General features: G+C 40.9%; 1 protein-coding gene across 1 annotated transcript in view; it reads right to left on the bottom strand.

Annotated features, from left to right (window-relative positions):
- Positions 1-23,628, bottom strand: part of UNC45B (unc-45 myosin chaperone B) — a 29,942-nt gene extending 6,314 nt beyond the window's left edge. The window contains exons 1-16 of the mRNA XM_075264759.1: positions 23,550-23,628; positions 20,175-20,336; positions 18,944-18,980; positions 16,287-16,462; positions 13,727-13,816; positions 9,219-9,386; positions 8,697-8,862; positions 7,302-7,472; positions 5,844-6,015; positions 4,900-5,200; positions 3,501-3,595; positions 3,169-3,310; positions 2,943-3,083; positions 2,642-2,769; positions 445-511; positions 211-324 (exon numbers count right to left, since the gene is read on the bottom strand). Of these exons, the coding sequence (XP_075120860.1) occupies positions 211-324; positions 445-511; positions 2,642-2,769; positions 2,943-3,083; positions 3,169-3,310; positions 3,501-3,595; positions 4,900-5,200; positions 5,844-6,015; positions 7,302-7,472; positions 8,697-8,862; positions 9,219-9,386; positions 13,727-13,816; positions 16,287-16,462; positions 18,944-18,980; positions 20,175-20,336; positions 23,550-23,561 (2,142 nt within the window). The 5' untranslated portion in view covers positions 23,562-23,628. The remainder of the gene's footprint in view (positions 1-210; positions 325-444; positions 512-2,641; positions 2,770-2,942; positions 3,084-3,168; positions 3,311-3,500; positions 3,596-4,899; positions 5,201-5,843; positions 6,016-7,301; positions 7,473-8,696; positions 8,863-9,218; positions 9,387-13,726; positions 13,817-16,286; positions 16,463-18,943; positions 18,981-20,174; positions 20,337-23,549) is intronic.
- Positions 23,629-27,786: the final 4,158 nt, after the last annotated feature.

Below are 27,786 nucleotides of genomic sequence, written 5' to 3'. Positions count from 1 at the left end.
AGCCCAGCCATGGATCTACTGTCCCATATTCCAAGCAAACCATTTGAATAAAAGATAAGGAACTCTAGTAAAAGTAAATATAATTCAGCCTAACCATGAGCAGTCCAGGAAAAGTGTCATACAGATTGCATTACCTAGACTGCACACAGCCATCTGAATTGGCCTTAGACAACATAAGTTTTAAAGATGGTGAAAGATGGTGTCACATACCCGTTCTCCAGGGAATGCAATGTCAGGGTTTGATACAGCTGCTATCTTAGCCAGACCATGAGCGGCCCTTGTTTTTCCTGCTTCTGTACCTTCCAGAGCTAAAGGTATCATGGCCTAGCAAAACAGAATGAAATCAATAAACAGATGATCCATAGTATATCAGTTATGCCGTAAAACACTGGTATATACGGTAGGTTCAAGAGGCTATATACCAATGTATTACTTTGTATTTACCTTGCCTCCACCTTGTGCGACAATTATTCCTCTGTCCTTTGGATCTTCACACAACGCTAAGAAAACCCTAAAACACATTCATATAATCAGGACATACATTTTAAAAATCATTTGTATTTGCACTATTCATCAACCTGAGCATTTGGATAAGATATGAGAAATCAGGGCAAAGGTTTGTGTTTCTATTCTATAAAGGCGCTATTGCACGACCGATGCAGGAGGAGACAATAGGTGATATATAACATCAGTCAGTGTTGATGTAGGGGAAGACAAAAAGTGATATCACATCACATCAGTCACTGTTTGGTTTCAATGGCCTTATACAAAGGCTGATGCAAAATACAAGTGGGAGTTACAATAAATAAAGCAATGGTTTGACTCTAATTTATATATATGTTTCTGCCTGATTGAAGACTTTATATAAAAACAATAAACTTATTTATATACCATTAAAATAAAGAGGCCATTAGACACCCTTGTTTATCCTAATTCAGGCTTGTCCCATATGGTGTTACAGTAGATAGTTGCTTTCTCCATGGATAATTAGATTAACGTCCATTAGTGGTCATTTAGCGTTTCTGCTGCTCACTGTGATGCCCTTTTTACAGGAACTAATTTTGCACATAAGTAGCCTATACTATCAAATAAATTGCCTACTCTTGCATAGTATTAAAAATCTATCACCTTTGAACAATAATCTGCCAGTTGTAATAATATGTAAATACCAATATGTTTCCTCCCGTATGTATAGCCAAACCATAGGTTCATCAGAGATGTATAGCTAAGATTCTAAAGTCATTAAGAATAAGGGAATCCCTACTGCATTCTGCTGGATTAAGATATCATTTGTTAGTTCCTTTCAATTTCCCCATTCAATTCCCCCTGTCCTAATTAAGCTAAATGTCAAGTAGTCTAATAGTAATAAAATAAAATAAAATAGCATAATAGTCAACACTGATAATGGTGGACTTTTTGCTTTTCTCCTTGAAGAACAAGTCCATCATTGCTGTGATGTTTCTCTAATGTGTATAGGTACCTGCTAGGAACTACGACCTATTTCACCAGACTACATCAAGTTTTTCATAAAAATCTATGAATCTTAGATTTGTTTGCCGTTTTTAAAAGTTTTTACCAGGGAAAAGCACTCCCTTTCTGAGTAAAATATAGTGGCTATTATCTGTAAGGCTAAAGTCGCACATGGCACGCTTTAGTGAAAAAGTGCTGCGGAAAAGACCAAAGTGGAAACACATCGCAGTTGTTCCCACAGCGCTTTCTGCTTCAATTATACTGATAGTGAAACCGCTGGCATTTCCGTAAGTATAATTGACATGCTGTGATTTCCAAAACTGCAGCGGTTTTGGAAATTTCAGCAATTCTGGTGAGCATATTTTTCTGTAAGGTGAGGATGGGATTCAAGAGAAACCAAACCATGGTGTTTCGGCCATTTGGGACCCCAGCCTAAAGGAAATTTGAAATTCATAACTCTAAGGCGCTAGAACATGGGCCTATTATTGGGCCAATTTCTAGGAATGCTTGTTACGGATAATTGGCCAGCATAAATGTGCCAGGAATCACCTAGATGACTAAATCTTTTAGGTGGCACAAACACTTTTTTTTATCAGCAGGACATTGGATGAAGACTTTATATAAAAACAATAAACTTCTATTTATATACCAATAAAATATAGGGGTCATTAACCTCTTGTTTTTTTCTAATTCAGGCTTTTTCCCTTATGGCGTCATGGTGGCTAGTTGCGATCTCCGTGAATGATTAGATTAACATCCATTGGTGTTCAAGTAGCGTCTCTTCTGCGCACTGTAACGCCCTTTTTTCGGGAATGAATTAACTAATTTTGCGGGAACTAAAAAATCTGAAAGAGGCTTTCTCCAATGAAAACACATGCACACTCACACAAACCAAGTGTATAGTGGAGGAGTCAGGGGAATGGCCCTCGACCAGACAAATAGTCCTCTGACAGCTACTTAGTATGTATAGCAGGGTTTAAAAAACATGGCTGTTTACACGTTTTTTATCTGTGCTCACTCCATTAGGATGAAACTGGCACACTATGTTATGCTAGGGAGGGGGGGGGGGATGGGTGCATGACTCAATGATGTAAACTAGAGTGTCCCTTTAACATATGACGTGCTATGTGGCCAGTGTATGAGTGGCGCATGGCAGTTAATGGAATATTACCTAGCTAGTTGTTCCTTGGTTTGGTCTGTAAGAATGGCATTGTCTGTCTTCACCATGCAGGTTAAAGCTGAGATGACATCAGCCTTTAGTAGTCTCTTTACACGTTTAGTTACAAAGTCTTTCTTATCCTGCAACAAAAATATAAGTGACAATTAGATACTTTCACGGGAGGTAGCAGCTTGTACATTTATATGGTTAACACTGACTCTTTTATCAGCACATCTCATTAAAACTTACAATCACGTCCAGATCAAATACTCTGTCATGTACCAGGATGATGTTATTCCACAATACTACTTGCCTTTGGATGTTCTTCTGGAACATGCTGCTTGGAAAACTTAGCCAGCTGGACAAGCTCTGGAATGACTTCCTTCACATCATAGCTGTTTGTGCAGTTGACCAGAGTTGTAGCCACAGAGTAAAGAATGGTCTTATCACTAGTCTGCACATAATAGAAATCCTGCAGTTAGTACTTCCATATACAGCTGTATGATACCACTAGAAGATGTGTACATGATCTTACACACCTTAGACATCTCAAACATGGCTTGGAGAGCTTGCTCGTCTTCAACAAATTCATCTTTTACATCAGCATCTAATGTCAAATATGCCAGCCCTTCCACTGCCCACTTCCTAGTCTGTAAGTCAATGCTTGGGTTACACAACCATCTATGACGAAGAAGGAATAACATGTTAGATTAAAAGATCAAAGTATCAAGTGATGAACTAGCTAGCATTATGTATAAAGAGAAAGAATGTGCGGTAATATAGTCATTTTTAAGCATTGGTCATGTCTCAAGGCCATGTTATGTATCATTTTACAGTTTACAGGTGATGTATTATTATATAACATACTTACTTTCTGCATTGTTTGGCAAGTTTATCAGTAGATCCTTCTGCAAATTGTCGTAATCCATAGTCTGTACCTCCAGCTGATCCCAGTTTACAAAGACCCTGAAATTCAGATTGAATTACTCTAGTTAGTCATAATCTCTCAGTAATGTAATACAGTGTTTATTGGTATTGTATTTAGGGTTTATTGGTATTGTAGGGTGCCCCAATAGCACGATGGAAATGCATTAAAGGGATCCTATCATTTAAACTCAATGTTTTCTGCCTATAACGTAGGAATAGCCTTAAAGGGGCTCTATCAGCAAAATCATGATGATAGAGCCCCACATATGCGTGCATAGCCTTTAAAAAGGCTATTCAGGCACCGTAAATGTTATATTAAACTACTCTCCCCCCCCCCGTTTTAAAATAATAACCTAAAAAAGAATGTGCTCTACTTACGGATCGTGCACGCTGGGCGGGCATTCTGGGTGTGTCTTCATCTTCATCTTCTTCCACGCCTCTACATTACTGAGAGATTCTGTGTCCTCCGGTCCCGTCTTCCTCCAGCGCTCGCGAACGGACAGTGATAGCCTGGGCGCATGCGTAGTAGCTGTAGTAGAAGCCGCATGCTACTGCGCATGCGCCCAGGCCGTTTTTTATGTCAGTGTCCGCGAGCGAGCGCCGGAGGAAGACGGGACCGGAGGACATCGGAGGAAGAAGAGGCGTGGAAGAAGATGAAGACACACCCAGAATGCCCGCCCAGCGTGCACGATCCGTAAGTAGAGCACATTCTTTTTTAGGTTATTATTTTAAAACGGGGGGGTACTTTAATATAACATTTACGGTGCCTGAATAGCCTTTTTAAAGGCTATGCACGCATATGTGGGGCTCTATCAGCATGATTTTGCTGATAGAGCCCCTTTAAGAAAAGTTATTCGTCTCCTACCTTTAGATGTCTTCTCTGGGCCGCCGTTTGGTATATAATCCGGTTTTCGTCGGTATGCAAATGAGTTCTCTCACAGCACTGGGGGAGGGCCCCAGCACTCAAACAGCACTGAGGACATCCCCAATGCTGCAAGAGAACTCTCCAGCGCCTCCTCCATCTTCTTCAGGAACGGGGTCTTCATTGCGTCTTCTTCCAGGGGTTGGCTTCAAACTTCTAGGCCTCGGACCTAGGGCAAAGCCGACTGCACATGCCCGCCGGCCACAAGAAAATGGCTGCTTGCACAGTATTGTAAGTCGGCTTTGCCCTAGCAGTTTTGTCAGGTGACACAAAATCTTTCATTTTATTTAGTTTTTTGGGCTTTTTGGTTTTACTCATCTAATTTTCCCATAAAATGATGGAGCTATGTTGAGTTATATTACATATGTACTGTACAGTCTACAGTGGGTATTAGAACTATGAACCTATCGCTCATACTCACCACCAATGCACGAATCTTTATTTTCTCATTCTTTGTTTTCTTGTAGATCTCTTTCAACAAGGACACCCCATTGGTTATAATGAACGTGGCACGGCTGAGTTTTGTAGAGGCATGAATAAGAGCTTCCACTGCAACCAATTGGTCTACTTCATTTTCTGATGCCGTCAATGCTACCATCATTTCCATCACTCCCTGCAGTCCCAGAAGTTTGTTTCCCAAATCAAAGGGCCCTTGCAAGATGCCTGACACAGTCTGAATGGCGTGCAGGTTCTTCTCCATATTTTTGGGGTCAAACTGTCCACTGTGACATATTAAAACAAGTAAGTTCACAAAGACAAAATAACTTATTGTATATGATATACAGTGTTTTTTTATGTGAGCAGCAAATTCAATTTATTTATTTTTTTAAATGTAGATTGCAAGCCCCATATAGGAATCACAATGTACTTTTTTTTATCCCATTATGGATTATTATGGAGCCCCATTTTCAATTAAATTGCCGTGTTTTTCATATGCAAATTAGCGGAAAAGTGTTTTACCCAGGAATATAGAAGTAAGACCAAAGCCCTGGCAAGCAAAGACACCTCCAAAGCACTTTACCCCACATCTGCATATGAATATACCAGTGATCTACATGATAATGGGGCTTCAAAGCTGAATAAGGGTTGGTCTCCATGCGGACTCTCCCTAACGGAATACATACGCTAGTGTGAACCAAGGGTAACAAAGGTATATTTGAAAACTTTAGAAACGCCTCTACAAGGTAATGTGACTAGGTTTTTAACTGGTTTATCACTAACAGAAATAATTAGGCGTAGTTCACATCTGCGTTTCGTATTCCATATGGGGAGTCCACCCCGAACAGAATACCGTACGCAGATGTGAACCAGGCCTAATTCTGTCATAGAAAAAAATGTTAGTTATTTGGGGATAAGATGACTTACGTTATAAACTCCTCACAGATCTGTCTGAAGTTATCTCTTTCTGGATCACAACGTAGATCATCATAAAGTTTATTTAGGAGAATTGAAGCATTTAACCTGGTATTGAATGTCATAGGAAGGCAATTTGGCAACTCAGGAATCTGGCTTAAAACCTTAAGAATCTTTTTTAAGCCTGATGGAAAGAAACAAAATATAATCATTTTGTGGATGACACTTAAGTGGACTTAAAAGCTTTATGATAAATATATCAATATTTTATGGCAGCTATATATTAAAAAATCAAATTAATCATAATATATTTGCCCAACACCTTTCACATGAAAAATAAGATAATGTAAAATCAAAATAAGTGAATCAGCCATGGGTTACACCCCAGCATTACCAATAGAAGGGAAAGGGAGGATAGTGAGACCTAGAGATATGCCCTTTACAGGCATATCTTCGTCCCGCACAAAAGTCTCTGTCTGTTCCGCTCCGCCCCCTCCTCCCTCCTCTCCGCCCCCTCCACTTCGCCCCCTCCTCCCTCCTCTCCGCCCCCTCCACTTCGCCCCCTCCTCCCTCCTCTCCGCCCCCTCCTCCCCACACGCCGGGTGACCTGGCCATGTAATCAGGCCCGTACCTGACGTGTGCCTGCGTCCTACGCGGTCTGACAAGACCGCTGTGCAGGCTGAAGAGCAGAAGCAGGTAAGCTTCTGCAGAAGAAATTGTGATTTTTCAAGTATTTAACCCCTATCCTACGGATAGGGGATAAATACTAGATGTATGATGATGGGGGGGGGGTTGGAGTGCTGGGGAAGGGTTGGGGTGCTGGGGGAGGGGGTGCTGGGGGAGGGGGCTTTTTGATGTCTGTCTGGCCCTTCCTTGGGCTTGAGGACTGGTTTTTTTTCCCACCCACCTTGTAATTCTTTCACTTGGGGGTTAATTGGAGCATTACAGTCTGTAGTGCTCCTATTAACCCCCAAGTGCAAGAATTGCAAGTGGGTGGGAAAAAACAGTCCTCAGGCCCAAGGAAGGGCCAGACATCCAGAATCCCCCCTTCCCCAGCACCCCCCCCCCCAGCACTCCAACCCTTCCCTAGCACACCAACACAATAATGGTGTCTGCCAGCTTTAACTGAGGAGCCATTTTACCAGCAATCGCAGGCACTTGGAGCAAGATTCGGGGCCTGCATGCATTTTTATGGCAGCCGGGAGCCTTGTGAGGCTCCAGCCTGTCATTCTATACTTTCTATTGTAGGCTACTCTATGTAGCCTGCAATAGAAATGCCAGATTTTTGCGATGCATGGTATTAGTGATCAGTCCCCTAGGCCCTAGCCATTAGCTGCTGTGTGCGGCCCTCGCAACAACCTCTTGTTACTCATGTGGCCCTCGGGGTACCCTGAGTTTGACATGCCTGCTGTAAAGCTTTAAAATTATTGACATTTGTAAATGAAGCGATAACTCAGAAGATAACTTTACCTGTGTCCACCACAAAGAGAGTCTTGGAGTTATCCTTATTTTTCAGGTCATACCGGGGGATGTTTTTATTTAGCAGGATTAGAGCTTGATCTCTGCCATGTCCAGAAACAGTCTTATTAACAAGCATGTCCAACAAATATGTGGTGATCATTCGGAGGTCTTTCTTAGTATCTATGAAAACAGATTACCAAGAATGTTTACTGTTACATCTCCATAGGACAACCATATAATTCCTAAATGTAGTATATTTACATTATGTCTAACATTCTTCCTAAAACAATGGAGTGGAATAAAGTAGTAGAGTACAAAAAACAAACAATGAAGTGAACCACTGACGACCAAGCAGGCCAAGGAAACGTTGGAAGTGTCTGGTGGAGACATTCCTGGGAAACACTTGTGTGTGTATTATCTTGATAAGAAAGTTGATAAGAAGTTGGAAGCCATGCCATAAGAAGAAATACATGTGGCTGCAGGATGTTCTGCACATATCCCTGAGCATCCCTGTCACTACTAGTGGTGACTGACTTTCATATGGCTCCCCAGATCATCACACCAGCAGATGGGGAAGTTTCCACAACTAAGGCAGGATTGACGCGTTCACCCCCAGACCTCCATTCTCAAATCCAACTTTCACTGGATCCCAAGCAGAACCTGGATTTGTCATTAAAGTCAATACGGTTCTGGTCTGTAGCAGTCCAGGTGTCTTTTTATATATATGACACAACTGCAAATGAATGTGACGTGGCTAACCATGTCAGGACAAGTAATGAACACCATGATGTCAAATTTCTTTCTCTTAAGCACCTGGAAATTGTCAAGGTAGAGACAATAGTGTGTAATAAAAGTTCCATCTATGTCTGGATGGTGGCTGTTCATATTGTAGGTGGACCAAACAATAATCTCTACAGGTGGTTTATCTGGGAACGGGTTCGCCATGTGTGCATGCCCTCATGTACTTACTGCTCCCAACATCTCCTAACAGCTAGGCTTAAATGGCAGGCAACTCCTTGAAATGACCATCTTGCTTCTCTCATTCCAACAATGTGCCCCTCACAAAGTCTTTCAGCTGGGTAAAAAGTCTTAAAGTTCACCACAGAGACATGTCTAGCAGTTGACGATCTCTCAACAAGAGGTATACTAAGTACACTACCCAAAAGTAGTCTCTGAAAGCCTTTTTATAGGGCAGTGGAGGAACCTTTTTCATACCCTCATGTGACAAGATATAATATAATTAGATTACACTTTAAATCATTTATATACCTGCCTGAGACATAACTACATGTCAAGTTTTACAGAAATCCAACATTTTGATCTGGGTGCATTATTTCTATGTTCTGAAACGTAAATTAAACCATGTATATATATGCACAGAGTTATTGAGCAGTTAACTCTTACCTAATACAAGAGCTTCCTCCTTGCCATGTTCTTTCCGATCTTCTTTAGTAAGTGAATCCACAATATTCTGCACAAGGCTACATGTTGCTAAAGCAATTTCTTCATGGTCCATAGCCATAATTCGGCCAATTCGTTCTAAATCTACAAGATGCAGGATGGCAGTAGCCTGTGTAATATAAAAAAGTTATGTATTACGCATTGGAAGACAACGTCTTCTACAACCAATAGATGCTAAAAACTGCTCTGTGTGAATAAGGTCTGAAGACATTTCAACAACTCTAGTTTGACTCCAAACACAGCCAGTTCTACACCAAAACTACAATATTGAGTTTTATTAGTTTATGTGCTAGTTACTCAGAGGTAAAGCCTTTGCTGGCATTTATTTTGGGATATTCAATCAACATCAAAGTTGTGTATAGTATGTATCTCTTCAAATGGTGTCTTTAGAAAAACTGAGGTTTTTCTTCACACTCCTAAAGGTGCCCATCCACATTGGAAGCCTATACAAAAATACAGACTTACTCGTGCTCTGTGCCCAGTACACATTCCAGACAGTGTTCTCACTGCAGAGAGAATCAGCTCAGGATCTTTAGTTGCCACTAACTGCATGAGAAGATTTACACCATTGTTTTGGAAAATCCGTTCGGCACCAGCTTCCTCTCTGCCAAGAACTATAAGATTGTTGACAGCCTAAAGAAAAAAAGATGGATACATAGTAAAAAAAAATATCAGGTATTGATTGTATATTTGAGTTTCATGAATTGTAAATTTGTTTATCTAGATCACCCATGGTCACTTTCTTTCAGTTTCAGACATCAAATGATTTTTCCATATATACAGTCAAATCTGAGACAACCAAATTTCCACAGAAAGGCTGAGGCCCCACATTGTGGAAACGCATTTTTTTTTTTGTTGCAGATTTTGCTTCATTTTTTTGAGCCAAAGCCAAGAATTGCTACAAAAGTAATGGAAAATATATAGAAAACTAGCATCTGCCCGCGACTTCGTCTGCGGGTTGGTGTTGGCACTGAGCCACTTATATTTAGCTAATTGCTGTTGTGGATGATCCACCTGCTCCCACGTCTCGGCTCTGCTACATCGCAGCATATGCGCAGCATACTCAGTTGTATGTACATCTCTGCATATGGAGAGTGTACTGAGCTGTGCTACAGCGCTGCTTAAGCTCTGCTACATCTGGCCATTTGGATTATAGCGGTGTCCTTATGTCAGTGTGCGAGCAGCTTCTGTGTTACAAAGGGCTGAATGGATGTTGCTGAAATGTGCCAAAGTTCGATCAGCCTGCTCCCTTGTCTTGGCTCTGCTACATCGCTGCATATGCATATGATACCCAGCTGTATGTACATGTTTGCATATGGAGAGCCTACAGAGGTATGTTACAGCACTGCGTAAGTTCTGCTACATCGGGCAATTGTGATTACAGGGGTTTTGTTATGTGACTGTCTGAACAGCTTCTGTGTTACAAAGGACTGAACGGATGTTGCCGAAATGTGCCAAAGTTCTCCCCCCTCCCCCATCAGAGGCAGAAAACACATTCCCCATCATACTCACTGAAACTCTATACCTGATATACTCCTTTTGCCCACACACAGACTGCATGTTCTGTAGTCTCCTGATCTTCCATGAGACTCCATTTTCTTTCAGCTTTCACACTGTCCAGCTTCACCGTATATAGCTCCGCCCACAAAATAGTGTGTAGCTCCACCCACTGCCTAGCATGATCCTATTCTAGAAAGGCTGAAGGACCTGTGACGATGTCATCACAGGTCCTTTAGTGTTGTAGAACCTAAATTCCTTCTCTGCGGTTGTGTAGTGATGTCATTTACCGGGATAAATAGTAGCCTATGTTTTAATCGGGGTTCCTATCTATGTATGTGACAAATTTCATGCAAATCCGTACAGCCGATTTTGTGTGATTGAGGAACAAACATCCAAACCCACAAACTTTCACATTTTAGTAGGATAGGATTAGCAGGATACTTAATACTTCTACCTTCTACTCAAACCACTCCAGGCTTTGGCTAAAAAAAACCCCTGAAGCTATATCAGCATTAAACAAGGCTGTGTTTCCGCAATGGGGGTCTCAGCCAAAAACGGTCTTTTTTGGAGGTCTATATATTTTACGCTCCAACATAATGAACAGAACCAGGTATCACATCTGAATATTACACTGAACTAGGATTAATAAAACAGCCATGGTACTGCACACACGTCACTCCAACCCCCACACACATAGCTATAGGGGGCCCCAACTCTTTCCTACTTCCCTTTTTCCTAGGTCAAGATGGCTTATAATTTATAGCCCCTAGCATGGCTCCTTTCTAAATCTAGGTCCCTAGTATGTCTTTCCTCTCATTGCTAGTCACCAGTATGGGTCTTCCTCTAAACATGAGCCCCTTTCCCTTTACCCCCTTCACTGTTAACCTTGACACTATTCACTGACATTTTATACAGCAAAATATGTTCTTTAAAGGCCATCTAGGAACACCTCAAGTCTTTCCATTTTGTTGTGGGTAATACATAAATCCCATTTGTTTGAGACCAATTCCCAGTACTTTAAATGCCATCTGGGAACACCTCAAGTCTTTCCATTTTGTTGTGGAGTATAAATAAATAACATAAATCCTGTTTATTTGGGCCCAATTTCCAAGATTGTCCTTGCAAAATTGAAACTGTTGGCATGTATGTTCGGCACCTGCCCGGAGCATGACATGGGCATGTCCAATGTATGGTCTTTTGAAAGGGAATCCACTTAAAACTTTTGCTATCCTAAATTCATCATGTATCTCCACACAGGCTTATTATTATTTATTTTTGTTCAGCAGAATACAGACATTTGTGTAGCCACACATTTTACCCTATGCATCGGAAAGGCTTGCATAAACTGACATACTGCAGATTTAACACATCATGGGAGTGCACTTGTTAAGGCAATATCATGTGATATCTCATGAAGATGGTGCTGGTTCAGAAGTTTAGGCAGTGCCATTTGGAGAAGATGTCAGCTGTAACACACAGTTGGCATTCTGCTGTAACAGCTGCAAGAACTGAAAGCACCATTTGCAACATTTAACTTCTTAGATACCATCAACTATAAAGACTGTGGCATCTAAGGGCTGTCTATGTCTTGCCCTCCCATAGGTACCCCTGTGATGTGAATGCGGGGTGCCAGTGTGTTCTCATGGTGAAGGCGGGGGTCTACTGAAGGCCTTCATGTCATCATAAGTTAACTGTGCTGGAGTCTTATAGATTTACTTTCAGTTTGTAAAGTTTGGTAAACTGCAATACAGAAGTATTACAATGTATTATAGTAGCAATTGTGTTGAAGTGGTACAAGTGTTAAACTATAACTAAATACTGTAAAATATTAAATAAAAAACAAACTAAGCCTTTTTTGTAGTATAAATTTAACAGAAAAATAATAATAAAAGTAGGCATATTTATTCCACACGGTGAACAATGTAAAAATAAGAACAACATCAAAATTGTTGTTTTATTGTCACTTTGCCTACAAAAAAAACTATAAAAATGATTACATTATTAAAGTTATATAACCCAAAATAGTAGCAATAAAAACAGCAGCTGTTCCTGCCAAATATCTATACAGCTCTGATGATGGAAACATAAAAAAGTTATGGCTCTCAGAATATGGTGACACTAAAGCAAATTATTCTTGTCAAATAAGTGATTTTGTTGTACAAAAGCAGTCCAACATAAAAACCTATATAAATGTGGTATCTGATGTGATAAGATGCCCAGTGCACAACATTAAACTTAGAATGCAAAAAAAGATGGCAAAACTAGGAAAGAGCAATTCAAAATGAATGGTATAATAGAAAAATACAACTCAAAATACAAGCCCTCATATGGCTATGTTGACATTAAAATGATAAAATTATGACTTTTACAATGTGACAACAGGAAAAGAGGACCTCTTCCTTGGTTGCATATGGGTAAAATGAAAATTTACATCAAACTGGGACTCCGAAGCTGAAAAACAGGGATATTTAGAAACTAGAAATACCTCTACAAGGTATTGTTATTAGGCTTATTACCAATTTACAGACTCCTTTTAAGTACTAAACTAGGCCACATCCTTAAAGGGGTTGTCCCATCAACTGCTTTGTTTGTCCACTATCTTACTTTATTCAAGTCTTTGTGGCCACAGCCCTGACTTAGCTGCTCATGAGTCAAGTGATGTAGCTGCCTGCTCTCAGGGGGGAGGGAGAAGGGGCTAAGTGCAGGGGAGTGAGCCTGTGTTTCTAGCTATTCCTGTGTCTGCACCACGTTACCTAGCTTCCTGCTCTCAGATAGGGGAGAGGAGCTGCTGTCATTTCTGAACTCGTCTTCTGTTCTCCCAGTTATCAGGCTAGCTAATTCAATTGTGTTTATTATGGCAGAGACAGGCAGTCTCTGTATGTAATACAGAATGGAATTGTTCCGGCCTGTACTTCATAGTCCAATATTGTGCATATAGTGTTGTTTGAGGACCTTTGATGACATCACAGGCCCTTCAGCCACCCCATAGGATCACGCTATGTGGTGGGTGGAGCTACACACTAATTTGGGGGCGGAGCTAAATGGCAAGTTGCATGTGAAACCCCGCCCACCAAATGGTGCAAGAAACCAGGAAGAAGATTTTACAGCAGTAAAGAATGGTGAGTATGCGATGTGGGAATACCCCTTTAAGGGTCCATTCACATGGAGTATTTTGGCGTGGATTCTGACGCAGAAGACGCTCACGGGCGGACACTTTGAAAACTGACTGCCAGTTTCCAGCCCCTGTCCAGTTTCTTGGACAGAAGACGAAAACCTGCAAAGCAGAGACCGGGCGCAGGTGTGAACCCGCCCTGAGAATGTATCTGTTCATATGGCATCTGTGAGAGTATGCCATGATTTTTGGTTGACTGATTTGCATCGAATCTGATTAAAAAAAACTGCATATGCCCTTGTATGAAATATTTTCTCTTCATTCATGATATCACTACCAGAAAATGGGTTCTGTGTCTTACCTTTTCCCTCTTCTCTTTTTCAGTATTTGGGTCCAGCAGAAGTTCAAACATCTTTTGAACCCGGGAGTCAGTGGAAAATTGAACATGAAGCTGTGACAAACAAAAATATGATTAGACACAACATACGTTACCTGTTCTCAGTACAATGTCAATGAGCAGTTCACAGCACAGTGTACAGATCCAGAGGTAGATGACTCCATAAACTATGTAGTGGTAGTGCCGAACTTTTGCAGCTTAGCTCTCATTCAAGTGAATGGAAATTAAGTTGCCATACATAAAGATATGTTAATTAGGTTATAGTACTTTACAACAGAAAATCAATTCAATTCATCTAAATGAGGTTGTTTCGTGGGAATCAGATGAATTTCTGCAAATTCCATTCATTAACTTTCTACAAAAAATCAGCTATGTGTGAATATACCTTTTATCAAATCTTTGCATGGTATCTTGAGGGCATAAATTATTGTAATCCATTAGCTTTTCTTTTTTTTTTTTTACTAATACACAGTGGAATAATTACGAATGGCTGGGCCCTGTGGCGAACTTTTGACATAGCTCCCCTTCCAACCGATGCTGAAGACCCTGACCGACCCCCCACCACCACATTATTATGCCCCATTGTGGCCCCTGCACACAGTATTATATCCCCTACTGGCCCCTGCACACAGTATTATATCCCCTACTGGCCCCTACACACAGTATTATAGCCCATAGCGGCCCCTTCACCTATGAACAATTATTATACTCTGGGGTCTTTTCAGACCCTAGAGCAGGGGTCGGCAACCTTCAGCACTCCAGCTGTTGTAAAACTACAACTCCCAGCATGCACAATTGCTCTGCTGTTCTTGAAACTCCCATGGAAGTGAATGGAGCATGTTGGGAGTTGTAGAGTCACAGCAGCTGGAGTGCCGAAGGTTGCTGACCCCTGTGCTAGAGTATAATAATCAGAGACCCAAGGAGAAGATACAAACATAAAAAACAATGCTACTTACCTATCCCTGGCTCCGCAGCACTCCCCGCTGATGGCGGCCATCTTCAATGACGTCCGGGACGTCATATGATCCAGGCGCCTGCGTCGTGACGCACAAGGATGCAGGCCCCGGACATGTGATGTCAGGGACGTCACTGAAGTAGGCTTGAAGCCGTCCGGAGCCAGGAAAGGTAAGTAACACTGTTATTTTATGTTGCCTTACCTCTCCTGGGCCTCCAATCATTATACGCGGGGGTCTGAAAAGACCCCCAAGTATAATAATAGTGCTTGTGGGGCCCGCGTTACTTACTGATCCCGGCCTTATACGTATTTTAATTCTTCAGCGATCTAGCATTCGCATTCTCATAACTTTTTACATTTTATTTCAGTGTAGTTTTACCAGACCTTTTTGTGGGTACATAAGAGTTTTGATTAGTTTTTATTACTTTTTGAGAAGTGAGAGAATCAGAAAACTTTACTTCTGAATTTTAAGGTTTATGGTGTTTATCATGAAGAATAAATAACATACTAATTTTATTCCAGGGCTTGTTATAGATATGGTGGTACCAATTAGGTATTTATTTTTCATTAACAGGGGAGGGGGAGTATATTTTTACTTTTCTTTTTCTGTAAAATGACTTAAGTGCTGCAGTGAGCCTTTACTGCAGCATATAAGGAGTTAAATGGCAAGTATGCTTCTGACTGACACATGGGGTTGGGTGGGACCCAAAAAACACTTGGGGTCAGAGACAGGAGAATAATAAAATAATTTTCTCCTCTCCGTGCGAGTCCTGCTTGTTCAAAAGTGTCAGTTACACCTCATTGTGAAAACATTGAAGGTGAGAGAAAAAAGATGTTGCAGAGCATTTCTCACAACCAGAGGCCTAGCTAACAGGGAAAATAGTGGCCATGAGGTGGGGCCCAGCGCAACACAGGTTACCGTTACATATCAACTGCATCAGCGTCTGCATGACACCAATGCAGTTGAAATACATAGTAAAGGAGGAAGTGTCTTGCTTCTTGCTCTACTAGTATTTAGCTCGTAAGTCACAAGCCACTACAGGCCTGTGGCCTACGAGCTGCCCTAAGACATCTGTGTCCTGGCACAGACGTCTTCGTTATGACCTCACTCTCCTGCACCATCCTGGTGTCCATGCCAGGATGCAGAAGTCCTGCTTCTTTAGAGTAAGCAGCTGCAATGGTGATTGCGGAGTCTTTTCCTTGGGGGATCGGAGATAGGTGTGTACCAATTTTAACATTCAACATTTTAAATGGGAGGTGAATGGGTAATACATATAAGTCCAGGTTCACACCAACATTCAAACTTCATTTGTGGTTTCCGTCCCCGAATCCACTTGAAAAATGCGGAGAGAAAAGTCCTGCAAGCAGGACTTCAGCAGTGCAGAATAACTTTGTTGTACTGTAGATATGCAACTAATGTCAACCTTTGCTGCCCTCTATAGGGGCATTCTATCAATGCTAAGGTGTATAACGTTCACTTAGAAGGAACTATCTAGCACAAAGTTTCAAACGTTTCATATGCCCAAGGGCTTCTGGCCACATAACTTGCAATGTATTAGTTAGACTTACCTTTTGATGTATGTCAGCGCCTATTCTGTGCAGAGTCTCCTGAAATGTCTGGTTCTTCGGCTCAAGTGTTGCACATCTTTGCACATCCTTAAATGCTTGGTCCAATTTCCCCAGTTTTTCCAGGGCTTGACAGCGCCTGAATAGAGCTTTTATATCTTTTGCATCCACATCAATGGCTGAAATTAAAACAAAACACTTTTGTCTTTAAATTGACCTCACTAAATTGTACCAAATCTTTGTTGTGACATTTTATTTATTTGTGGAATGAGAAAGGAAGCTGGTGGTAGCGTGACAGAAAAAGGATCAGGGTGCCCTATAAAAACGGAGAATGTTGTATCCTATTAAACTGCAAAATGAAAACTTTTGTCTGGGGCCCCCTACCCCTTCCCTAGAGTGAATTCTTGATAGTGGTGGTTATGGGTGCTGCAGCAATATCTCAGACATTTGAAAGGAATACAACTTTAGTACCCACAACTGCAGTTTATCAAAAATATGGTGAGAGTATTAAATGCTCCACAGTAGCCCCCACATAGTATTGTGTGCTCCACAGTGGCCCCCACACAGTAGTACGTGCTCCACAGTGACCCTCCCCCAATATTATAAGCTCCACATTGGCCCCTACACAGTATTATGTGCTCCCAAGAGGTTTCTTTGGGCACACTGGTTTTCTACCAAATGCCAAAAATATACTGATAGTTAAACTGGCTTCCTGTAAAGAAACTGACCCTAGTGGGTGTTGAGAATGAGCACCTGTATGGCAGCTACTAACTCTTCTATTCCACAATGCTCTCTGTGTATCAAGTCCCAGAGAACAAAGTGCATTACAAATATTTGTTATATAATGTACTTTTATACAGGATTAATCTTTCACTAAATTCATCATGGCTGTTTGGCTTCTATGGACAAGCTTTTAAACAGTGGGGCAAAAAAGTATTTAGTCAGTCACCAATAGTGCAAGTTCCACCACTTAAAAAGATGTGAGGCGTCTGTAATTTACATCATAGGTAAACCTCAACTATGAGAGACAAAATGAGAAAACAAATCCAGAAAATCACATTGTCTGATTTTGTAAGAATTTATTAGCAAATTATGGTGGAAAATAAGTATTTGGTCAGTAACAAAATTTCATCTCAATACTTTGGTATATATCTTTTGTTGGCAATGACAGAGGTCAAAAGTTTTCTGTAAGTCTTCACAAGGTTGGCACACACTGTTGTTGGTATGTTGGCCCATTCCTCCATGCAAATCTCCTCTAGAGCAGTGATGTTTTGGGGCTGTCGCTGGCAACACGGTCTTTCAACTCCCTCCAAAGGTTTTCTATAGGGTTGAGATCTGGAGACTGGCTAGGCCACTCCAGGACCTTGAAATACTTCTTACAAAGCCACTCCTTCGTTGCCCTGGCGGTGTGCTTTGGATCATTGTCATGTTGAAAGACCCAGCCACTTTTCATCTTCAATGCCCTTGCTGATGGAAGGAGGTTTGCACTCAAAATCTCACGATACATGGCCCCATTCATTCTTTCATGTACCCGTATCAGTCGTCCTGGCCCCTTTGCAGAGAAACAGCCCCAAAGCATGATGTTTCCACCCCCATGCTTTACAGTAGGTATGGTGTTTGATGGATGCAACTCAGTATTCTTTTTCCTCCAAACACGAAAAGTTGTGTTTCTACCAAACAGTTCCAGTTTGGTTTCATCAGACCATAGGACATTCTCCCATACTCTTCTGGATCATCCAAATGCTCTCTAGCAAACTTCAGACGGGCCCGGACATGTACTGGCTTAAGCAGTGGGACACGTCTGGCACTGCAGGATCTGAGTCCCTGGCGGCGTAGTGTGTTACTGATGGTAGGCTTTGTTACATTGGTCCCAGCTCTCTGCAGTTCATACACTAGGTCCCCCCGCGTGGTTCTGGGATTTTTGCTCACCATTCTTGTGATCATTTTGACCCCACGGGGTGAGATTTTGCATGGAGACCCAGATCGAGGGAGATTATCAGTGGTCTTGTATGTCTTCCATTTTCTAATTATTGCTCCCACAGTTGATTTCTTCAATCCAAGCTGGCTGCCTATTGCAGATTCAGTCTTCCCAGCCTGGTGCAGGGCTACAATTTTGTTTCTGGTGTCCTTTGACAGCTCTTTGGTCTTCACCATAGTGGGGTTTGCAGTCTGACTGTTTGAGGGTGTGCACAGGTGTCTTTTTATACTGATAACAAGTTTAAACAGGTGCCATTACTACAGGTAATGAGTGGAGGAAAGAGGAGACTCTTAAAGAAGAAGTTACAGGTCTGTGAAAGCCAGAAATCTTGATTGTTTGTAGGTGACCAAATACTTATTTTCCACCATAATTTGCAAATAAATTCTTACAAAATCAGACAATGTGATTTTCTGGATTTGTTTTCTCATTTTGTCTCTCATAGTTGAGGTCTACCTATGATGTAAATTACAGACGCCTCTCATCTTTTTAAGTGGTGGAACTTGCACTATTGGTGACTGACTAAATACTTTTTTGCCCCACTGTAGCTGGAAAGTGTGCACACAAACATTACTGATGTCCAATGAAGTACTACTCAGCCAACAAATATAAACTGTGCTACACTAAACTTCATTACAATACTATACAGACCTACAAAGGATCTAATAAATAAGTGACTACATACCTTTAGAGGCATCTGAAGCTGCTTGAACATAATTCTCCTATGGAAATATAGAAAATACAAGGTAGATTATTAGCAGTATGATGAGCGTAGTATAAAAATCTTTGCGCAATTCAGGCAAGTTAGAGGTCCAGGGCTTCTTTATAACATTGTTTTTTATATTAACTAAAATACGCAGTATAGCTGTTTGTATTGGATTTTATGTTTTAATTCATTAACTCCTTACGGTCACTGCCTAGTTTGGGCATTAAGAATAGACAACTTTTTATTTTTTGCATCTCATTTGTATTTCAAAATTCATAACTGTTTTAATTTTACTTTGAAATGGTCATATGAGGGTTTATTCTTTGTGTAAGGCCCGGTTCACATCTGTGTTTGGTATTCCATTCAGGGAGTCTGCTTGGGGACCCCCCAAATGGAAACCTATACGCATTAAAAAGTGGTTAGCTTAGAAACCACACGGACCTCATAGACTATAATGGGGTCTGTGTGGTTTCTGCTCGGTGTCCGCATGAATCATATGGAGAGACAAGTACTGCAAGTAGCACTTTTCTCTCTACATGTTTAGTGTGGAAACCACACGGACCCTATCATAGTCTATGTATTACATAACTTAATAAGCTATTACATAATTTTTATGAATATGTTTGGAGTGACTTTGGAAAAAAACACAATCATGTATTTTTTTGCCTTTTTTACTGCACTTAAAAGTTTATTAAATAGTTCTATTGGGAGGCTTTTTTTTGGAGGCTGATTTTGAGGCAGATTCCGCGTCAAAATCAGCGCCAAAAGACTCAGTGTTTACTGACTCTAAAATAGACAACCCTACTGTCAAGGCCATGTTGTAGAAACCCAGCAGAAAAAAACACAGCTGATTACAGTACCAGCAAAGTGAATGAGATTCTGGCTAATCCCCCCAAAAATGATGCGGAAAAGCTACGTTTTCAAAACAGCATGCGTGTTTGAAAAATGCAGCATGTCAATTTTATCTGTGTAAATGCTTGGTTTTTCCCTATAGATTTCATAAGGAAAGAAAAATTGCAGCAAAAACTGCACCAAAAATGCAATGAAAAATGCTGCAGAGAAAATATACAACAATTTTCTCTTGAATTATTTTTCCTCAGCTTTTTTTTAGGTCTATTCCACAACATGGGGTCTTATCCTAAAGCACATATAGTTTTATTTTTATTGATCTTCATCAACAGTAACTAAAAGCAATTCTTGTGACATTTACCTTTTTGAGGTGGCAAGCTGCTCGATTACGATACAGAACTGCCAACATTTTCTTGTCTTTCAAAAGTTTTATTGCCTTGCTATAACAATCAATAGCCTGGTCATAATTATTTGCCTTGAAATGGTTGTTTCCATCCTCTTTAAGTTGTATTGGATCTTCCATCTGTAGAATGAAAACATGAAGATATCAATAAGTTGATATAGTAGTGGCTCTGGCGACATGCAGAAGTTTGGTAAGAAGTTTGGTAACAAGTGCTAAATTAGTCTTATTAGTCTTATTGGCTGTTATCCAGCTTTTCTTACAAAAATTATCCTATTATCCTATTTATCCTATTCACATACAGTGCCTACAAGTAGTATTCAACCCCCTGCAGATTTAGCAGGTTTGATAAGATGCAAATAAGTTACAGCCTTCAAACTTCAAACAAGAGCAGGATTTATTAACAGATGCATAAATCCTACAAACCAAAAAGTTATGTTGCTCAGTTAAAGTTTAATAAATTTTAAACATAAAAGTGTGGGTCAATTATTATTCAACCCCTAGGTTTAATATTTTGTGGAATAACCCTTGTTTGCAATTACAGCTAATAATCGTCTTTTATAAGACCTGATCAGGCCGGCACAGGTCTCTGGAGTTATCTTGGCCCACTCCTCCATGCAGATCTTCTCCAAGTTATCTAGGTTCTTTGGGTGTCTCATGTGGACTTTAATCTTGAGCTCCTTCCACAAGTTTTCAATTGGGTTAAGGTCAGGAGACTGACTAGGCCACTGCAACACCTTGATTTTTTCCCTCTTGAACCAGGCCTTGGTTTTCTTGGCTGTGTGCTTTGGGTCGTTGTCTTGTTGGAAGATGAAATGACGACCCATCTTAAGATCCTTGATGGAGGAGCGGAGGTTCTTGGCCAAAATCTCCAGGTAGGCCGTGCTATCCATCTTCCCATGGATGCGGACCAGATGGCCAGGCCCCTTGGCTGAGAAGCAGCCCCACAACATGATGCTGCCACCACCATGCTTGACTGTAGGGATGGTATTCTTGGGGTCGTATGCAGTGCCATCCAGTCTCCAAACGTCACGTGTGTGGTTGGCACCAAAGATCTCGATCTTGGTCTCATCAGACCAGAGAACCTTGAACCAGTCTGTCTCAGAGTCCTCCAAGTGATCATGAGCAAACTGTAGACGAGCCTTGACATGACACTTTGAAAGTAAAGGTACCTTACGGGCTCGTCTGGAACGGAGACCATTGCGGTGGAGTACGTTACTTATGGTATTGACTGAAACCAATGTCTCCACTGCCATGAGATCTTCCCGGAGCTCCTTCCTTGTTGTCCTTGGGTTAGCCTTGACTCTTCGGACAAGCCTGGCCTTGGCACGGGAGGAAACTTTCAAAGGCTGTCCAGGCCGTGGAAGGCTAACAGTAGTTCCATAAGCCTTCCACTTCCGGATGATGCTCCCAACAGTGGAGACAGGTAGGCCCAACTCCTTGGAAAGGGTTTTGTACCCCTTGCCAGCCTTGTGACCCTCCACGATCTTGTCTCTGATGGCCTTGGAATGCTCCTTTGTCTTTCCCATGTTGACCATGTATGAGTGCTGTTCACAAGTTTGGGGAGGGTCTTAAATAGTCAGAAAAGGCTGGAAAAAGAGATAACTAATCCAAATATGTGAAGCTCATTGTTCTTTGTGCCTGAACTACTTCTTAATACTTTAGGGGAACCAAACAGAATTCTGGTGGTTTGAGGGGTTGAATAATAAATGACCCTCTGAATAAACTTTTCACAATTTAAAAAAAAATTAAACAAAGACATAACGTTCTTTTTTGCTGCAGTGCATTTCACACTTCCAGGCTGATCTACAGTCCAAATGTCACAATGCCAAGTTAATTCTGAATGTGTAAACCTGCTAAATCTGCAGGGGGTTGAATACTACTTGTAGGCACTGTACACCCAGTGTATCTATGTATATGTATATATATATATATATATATATATATATATATACATATACACACATTGAAGCATTTTTTTTTAATTTATAGGAAAATACTTGATTATTTGAAAACTGCATAAATTGTTGGATATTATTATATATTTATTAAATAATAATAATAATAATAATAATAATTTTATTGTTATATATTTGAATTATCATCTATCAATGCAGATATCATTTTAGCATAAACTTAAATTGACAGTGTGCTTCCTATCACTGTGGTATAAATTACAAAGATGTTATATACCAGGCTAAATTCTATTGCCTTGTCATACAAGCCTTTTATTGCCTGTAGTTGACAATTCCTTAAGGAGTACGCTGTTCCCTATTCTGCCATGTTTTAATGCCAGCATGTAATACGCCCTGACACTTCTCCCTGCCATGCTATGCACTAGATCTATTCCGATGAAGGTCTAACGACCGAAACGTCAAGACATTGATTGATCTAGTTTGCTTTTTTCAATTTTCTCTTTGCACTGTGTCAATGGCGTTTGCTCTATTGTAAAATATATCATTACACCTTTCCAATGCAAAGATAGTGTGTGCAGCAAAACTTATTTCTACTTAATGCCAGCATGAACTGGGACAAGCAAGCTGGCTGATATCATCAGACTGAGACATGAAGTGGCGCAGGGTCTGCTGAATGTATTTCACACCATACATTTGTCTCTACAAACATGAGTGTCTATTCAGCTGACTCAGTGGTGACCATATATGGGAACTGAACTGGTCATAGTGGACCATGTGTCATGGCCACCTGTCTTAGTTATAGCTTGCGACACACAGACGTCTTACAATGAAGCTGCTTGTTGTTTATATACTTCATGTATCAATGGCTCATAAACCATGGAGAGTGTATATACAGTATATTCCTTCACTTCAGTGTCAATAATGATTAATGAGATTTACAGGTGCCAAATTATCAAACATTCTGGATTATTGGACATTCATAGAGAAGTAAAGACCTTCAGATAGGAAGCCTAAATATAGTTGGCATGAAGCTTGACTTACCAAGTTATTGCAACAAGTAAGATCAACATTATATCTGTAAATAAATGCTGTACAAACTGTAAATTTGTGGATATAAATATGGATTATATATGGATTTATATAAATCCATATAATAAAATAAAATATTCAGATGTAAATGCAGGTCCCAAGACAGTACAACATCCTGCTAATATTACATTGATCTCACAAATTTGCTTCATTTCCAAGTTATGTCATTTAATACATTAATATTTGCAAATGAGCAACTAAAGAGATCAATGAATGTTAAATACAATGGTGTGATAGATAGATAGAGAGAGAGAGAGAGAGATAGATAGATAGATAGATAGATAGATAGATAGATAGATAGATAGATAGTAACCACAGTATGTGCACATACCTTTGCTGGCATATGAAATCCTAGAGATCTCTGGACTTTGCTTTCTTTCGTATTCTTTAGCCAGCTTATGCCCTTTGTGTTATATATAGATGTGAATGAAATGGTCCAGGTCTTTGGAATGTGGGCATGTCAGACTGGCACAGGGAGATCTGCCTGGTACAGAATTAGCTTTAAGTGTTAGAAATATGATATAGAAGCATAATAATATTGGTCTACAGATAAACCAACAAGAAACAAATCCTTGGTGTATCAATGTCAAAGACAAAGCTTATTGAAAGGTTGTAAGCTGTCTTAAGTGGTAGAAGTCCCCCCTGTTGGAGTGGACCATCCTACCTGCCCTGCCATTTAAGGAGGTGACTGAAAGCTGACCACTGGGACAGCAGGAGGAATGAAGCTGATATAGTGGGAGATGAACCAGACCAGCTGTCACTGCTGGAAGTCACTAGCAGCTTCTGGAAAGTGAAGTGCGCCCATGTCACCAAGTCACACTGATCCACTCCGAGCTTTCTTTTCCTTCTGTTATGATGCAGCATTTGTAATCCATTGCAATTCAATCCAATGAGCAGATAGCTGCCAAAATGCTGCCTTATGTTTCCAAGATCTGGAAACGTCTCTGTTTATCTATGTAGACGTGTGTCTCAGCTAAGAATGCTATGCAATGGGATATACTATATCAGTAGAAAACTGGAAGCAATATACAGAGGAACCCACATGAGAAGACACATGGATGTCACTGTGACTCATATTTAAATGTAGTTGGAGGAAATAAATATGGTGAATATAAATAAGGTTCCGGTCACACTAGCGTTTGGAGACCATTTGGGGACTTTTCTCTCCGACGAGAGAAATCCGGTGGGCTCCATTTTATATATAGTTTCTATATAGTTTCCACAGGTAACCACTTTCTAAGCATTAAGGGTTCCATTTTTTGGGTCACCAAGTGGATCCAAAAAACAGAAAACCCAATTGTGATCTAGTGTTAGAAGACTTAGTAGAGATCGCAAAGATGGCACTGGGGTCTAATCACAGGGAAGAAATAGAAGGTGGAGGGACTTTTTTTGAGGAACATTTTTCTCAAGAAAATAAAAGTCCAGAATTGGGCCAGGAGTGTAAAGGGATCAGGGTTACAGCTGTCATTAAAGGAGACAAGACTGTGCAGTCAGTCCTCAGTTATGGACTATGGTGGCCAAGTAGTTAAGTAGTTTAGTGGCAAGATCAAGCTCTGTAAACTATATTGGAAGCAGACTCTCCTCCATAGTTGTAACATATTCAGTCACTGCAGTAGCCACTAGAATAGTAGGGGTGGAAGACTTTAGGGCCCAAAGCAAGGCTTACAGAGAGATTGGGGTTATCAGTGCTATTTCCAACTCCTCCCACTGTGGGCAATCAGATGGAGCTAAATTGGAAGAGTCTAGCGGCAACATAATATTTGTGAAGGCAGGGTACTGGTAATCCAACCAGTATTTTATGAAGATGAATAATGCACCAGACAATACCGGGCCATTTATAAGGCCAAATAAACTCAAAGATTTCTCTCTGGAGGGAGGTTAAAGAGGCAGAGAAGTATGCCTGAGTCCAACGCATGGCCTTCTCAGTCCAGTGCATGATGACAGAGTCAAGCTTCAGTATAACATCTCTGATATGTTTTGTTAAATATCAGAAAGGTTGGAGCTGGGTGGCAACTTTGAGTTTCAAGAGCTTATGATCTACATTGATCTGTACCTTAGTCCTTTCCTTTTTTTAGACGTGTTGATGAAGTGTTACACAATAGTGTTATGTGAAAGACCAAATGTTTATATTTACCCCACAAATAAGCTATGACTCTGGTTTGCCCAATGTAGACTTTGCAGAACCTTGAAAATCTGGTCAATGTATGTTTTCATTGTGTTGTCTTATCAGTAAAATGGTATAAACAGCTGGACTAAATTACAATAAAAATGGGACACTTTATACATACCATTAGGTTGTATGAGTTTCTCCCACAACCCACGATTTTTTTTTTTTATTGATTTTCACAGAAGGTATTCAGCAGAATTTGGTCTGCACATCAAATTGCTATAACAGACATGAGGTCGCCACTATTAGGGAGCCACAGATCGTGGCTTTATGGGCTGCCCAGTTAATAGCTAAGTCTTTATCTGAGGCCATATTCAGGGCAAAAATCTGGCTAAGCACATCTGCAGCCCATCTCTGAATACCAGGTAAGTTAGGAGGGACTCAGTTAAGCGCCAGTAAGAGTTCGGAGCAGGGGTGGGTTGCAGTGCTATAACAACCATGACCAGAATGTAATCTGACCAGGTGCAAGGTATGTGACGGGCATAGATAAGATCAGGGAGGAATGAGGGAAAGAGGAGAATTCTATCTATTCTAGTGTAGTGGTGATGTGCAGGGGAGAAGTACCGCTACATGTACCCTAGGCGGTTCCCATTAAATTCATGCAATTTTTCCACTACATTTAAAAACCTAGGGCAAAACATATCTCACCCTTAGCTTTGGAGTAGAGCAGGTCTGCAGAGGAGGAGGAACGATCTAGTGCAGCATTAACAGTGAAGTTCAAATCTCCACACCAGATTGGAGAAGTCCAATTTTCACAGCAAATTATAGAGCTCATGAAATAAAGCAATGGGGGATTCCATGGGAGCATAGGAGTTTACACACATAGTGGCCATATAATCTAAAGTGGAGTATGATATATCAGCCGTGAGGATCTATTAATGTGTTGTCGATCTGCAGTGGAACAGAGGTACTTAGAAAGACTGACACTCCTCTGTATTTTGACTGGCTAGGGAACTGGCCTACAAGAGTATAGCGTGATTGGAAGCATTTAGGAAATGAGTTGGAGATAAAGTGAGATTCTTGAATACACATAGTATCGGGCTTCAGGTAGTCATCCATGTAGTGAATGTAGCCACAATCACTGGGGAGGCAGAATTCAGTGTCTGTTTACGTTGTGTTATCCTGGCGTGTAAAGGTCTTTGAGGCAATGGGTAAGGGAGCAGCTTTCTCCACCTGTAGGCACTCACGTTGTAGAATTTGAAGACCCTCTTTCAAGGATCAGACAAGGAAGTCTTTAGTAATCATAGCAGACAGCTGCTATAAAACAGATGGCGTGTGTCGTGAATAGTGAAGGGGCCTCACACAATATAATATGTTCCACAGTGGCCCCTATATAGTATAATATGTTTCACAGTGGCTACCACACAGTATTATATGCGCCACACTGCCCTGCCAAACAGTATAATATGTTCTACAGTGGCCCCACAAATTATAATATGCTCACAAAGGCCTCCCTAGAGCCACTTCAGGCAAACCCTATGAAATTCGGCAAATATTTTTTTATATATAGGGCTCACAATGTACATTTTTATTTTATTTTAATTTGTCCTATCAGTATGTCTTTGTAGAATGGGAGGAAATCCATGCAAACACGGGGAGAACATACAAACTCTTTGCAGATGTTGTTCCTGGCAGGATTCAAACCTAGGACTCCAGCGCTGCAGTACTAACCACTGAACCACCATGTTTCCCCATTCATTTTGGCAAATATTTGTAAGATTCGGCCCTCCACTTAATTTAGGAGCTATTAAGAGTACAATAAGTAGAGGCCCAGGAGAGGTAATTAGAAATACCAAACACTTATACTCACCTTACCACACTTCTCCTGGGCATCCTCGCTCTGTCCAACTCTTATCAGCATCTTCTTCAGTCCTCTTTGGTCTTCAACAGCATCACTACTGGGGATTGTGATGGGGCCACAGAGATCACATGGGGCATTATGCCAGCATGCCCCATGTGACATCTGGGGTGCGTGAACTCAGTCACAAGCTGAAAGAACCCCGAAGAGGATACTGGGACCGCCAGAAGCTCAGGAGAGGTGAGTATAAATATTTGTTGTTTTTAATTACCTTCCCTCCCCTGGGCAGGCCCGCTGACATGTACAAACATCACATAATGCCAGGCCCCTTTCCATTAAAGATTAGAGATGAGCGAACAGTGTTCTATCGAACTCATGTTCGATCGGATATTAGGCTGTTCAGCATGTTCGAATCGAATCGAACACCGCGTGGTAAAGTGCGCCATTACTCGATTCCCCTCCCACCTTCCCTGGCGCCTTTTTTGCTCCAATAACAGCGCAGGGTAGGTGGGACAGGAACTACGACACCGGTGACGTTGAAAAAAGTAGGAAAAACCCATTGGCTGCCGAAAACATGTGACCTCTAATTTAAAAGAACAGCGC

The sequence above is a fragment of the Leptodactylus fuscus genome, chromosome 2 (genome assembly GCF_031893055.1).
Source record: "Leptodactylus fuscus isolate aLepFus1 chromosome 2, aLepFus1.hap2, whole genome shotgun sequence".
In the NCBI taxonomy this organism is placed as follows: domain Eukaryota; kingdom Metazoa; phylum Chordata; class Amphibia; order Anura; family Leptodactylidae; genus Leptodactylus; species Leptodactylus fuscus.
Note: the sequence above shows the minus strand (reverse complement) of the source record. Positions and strands in the feature narration are given on the sequence as shown.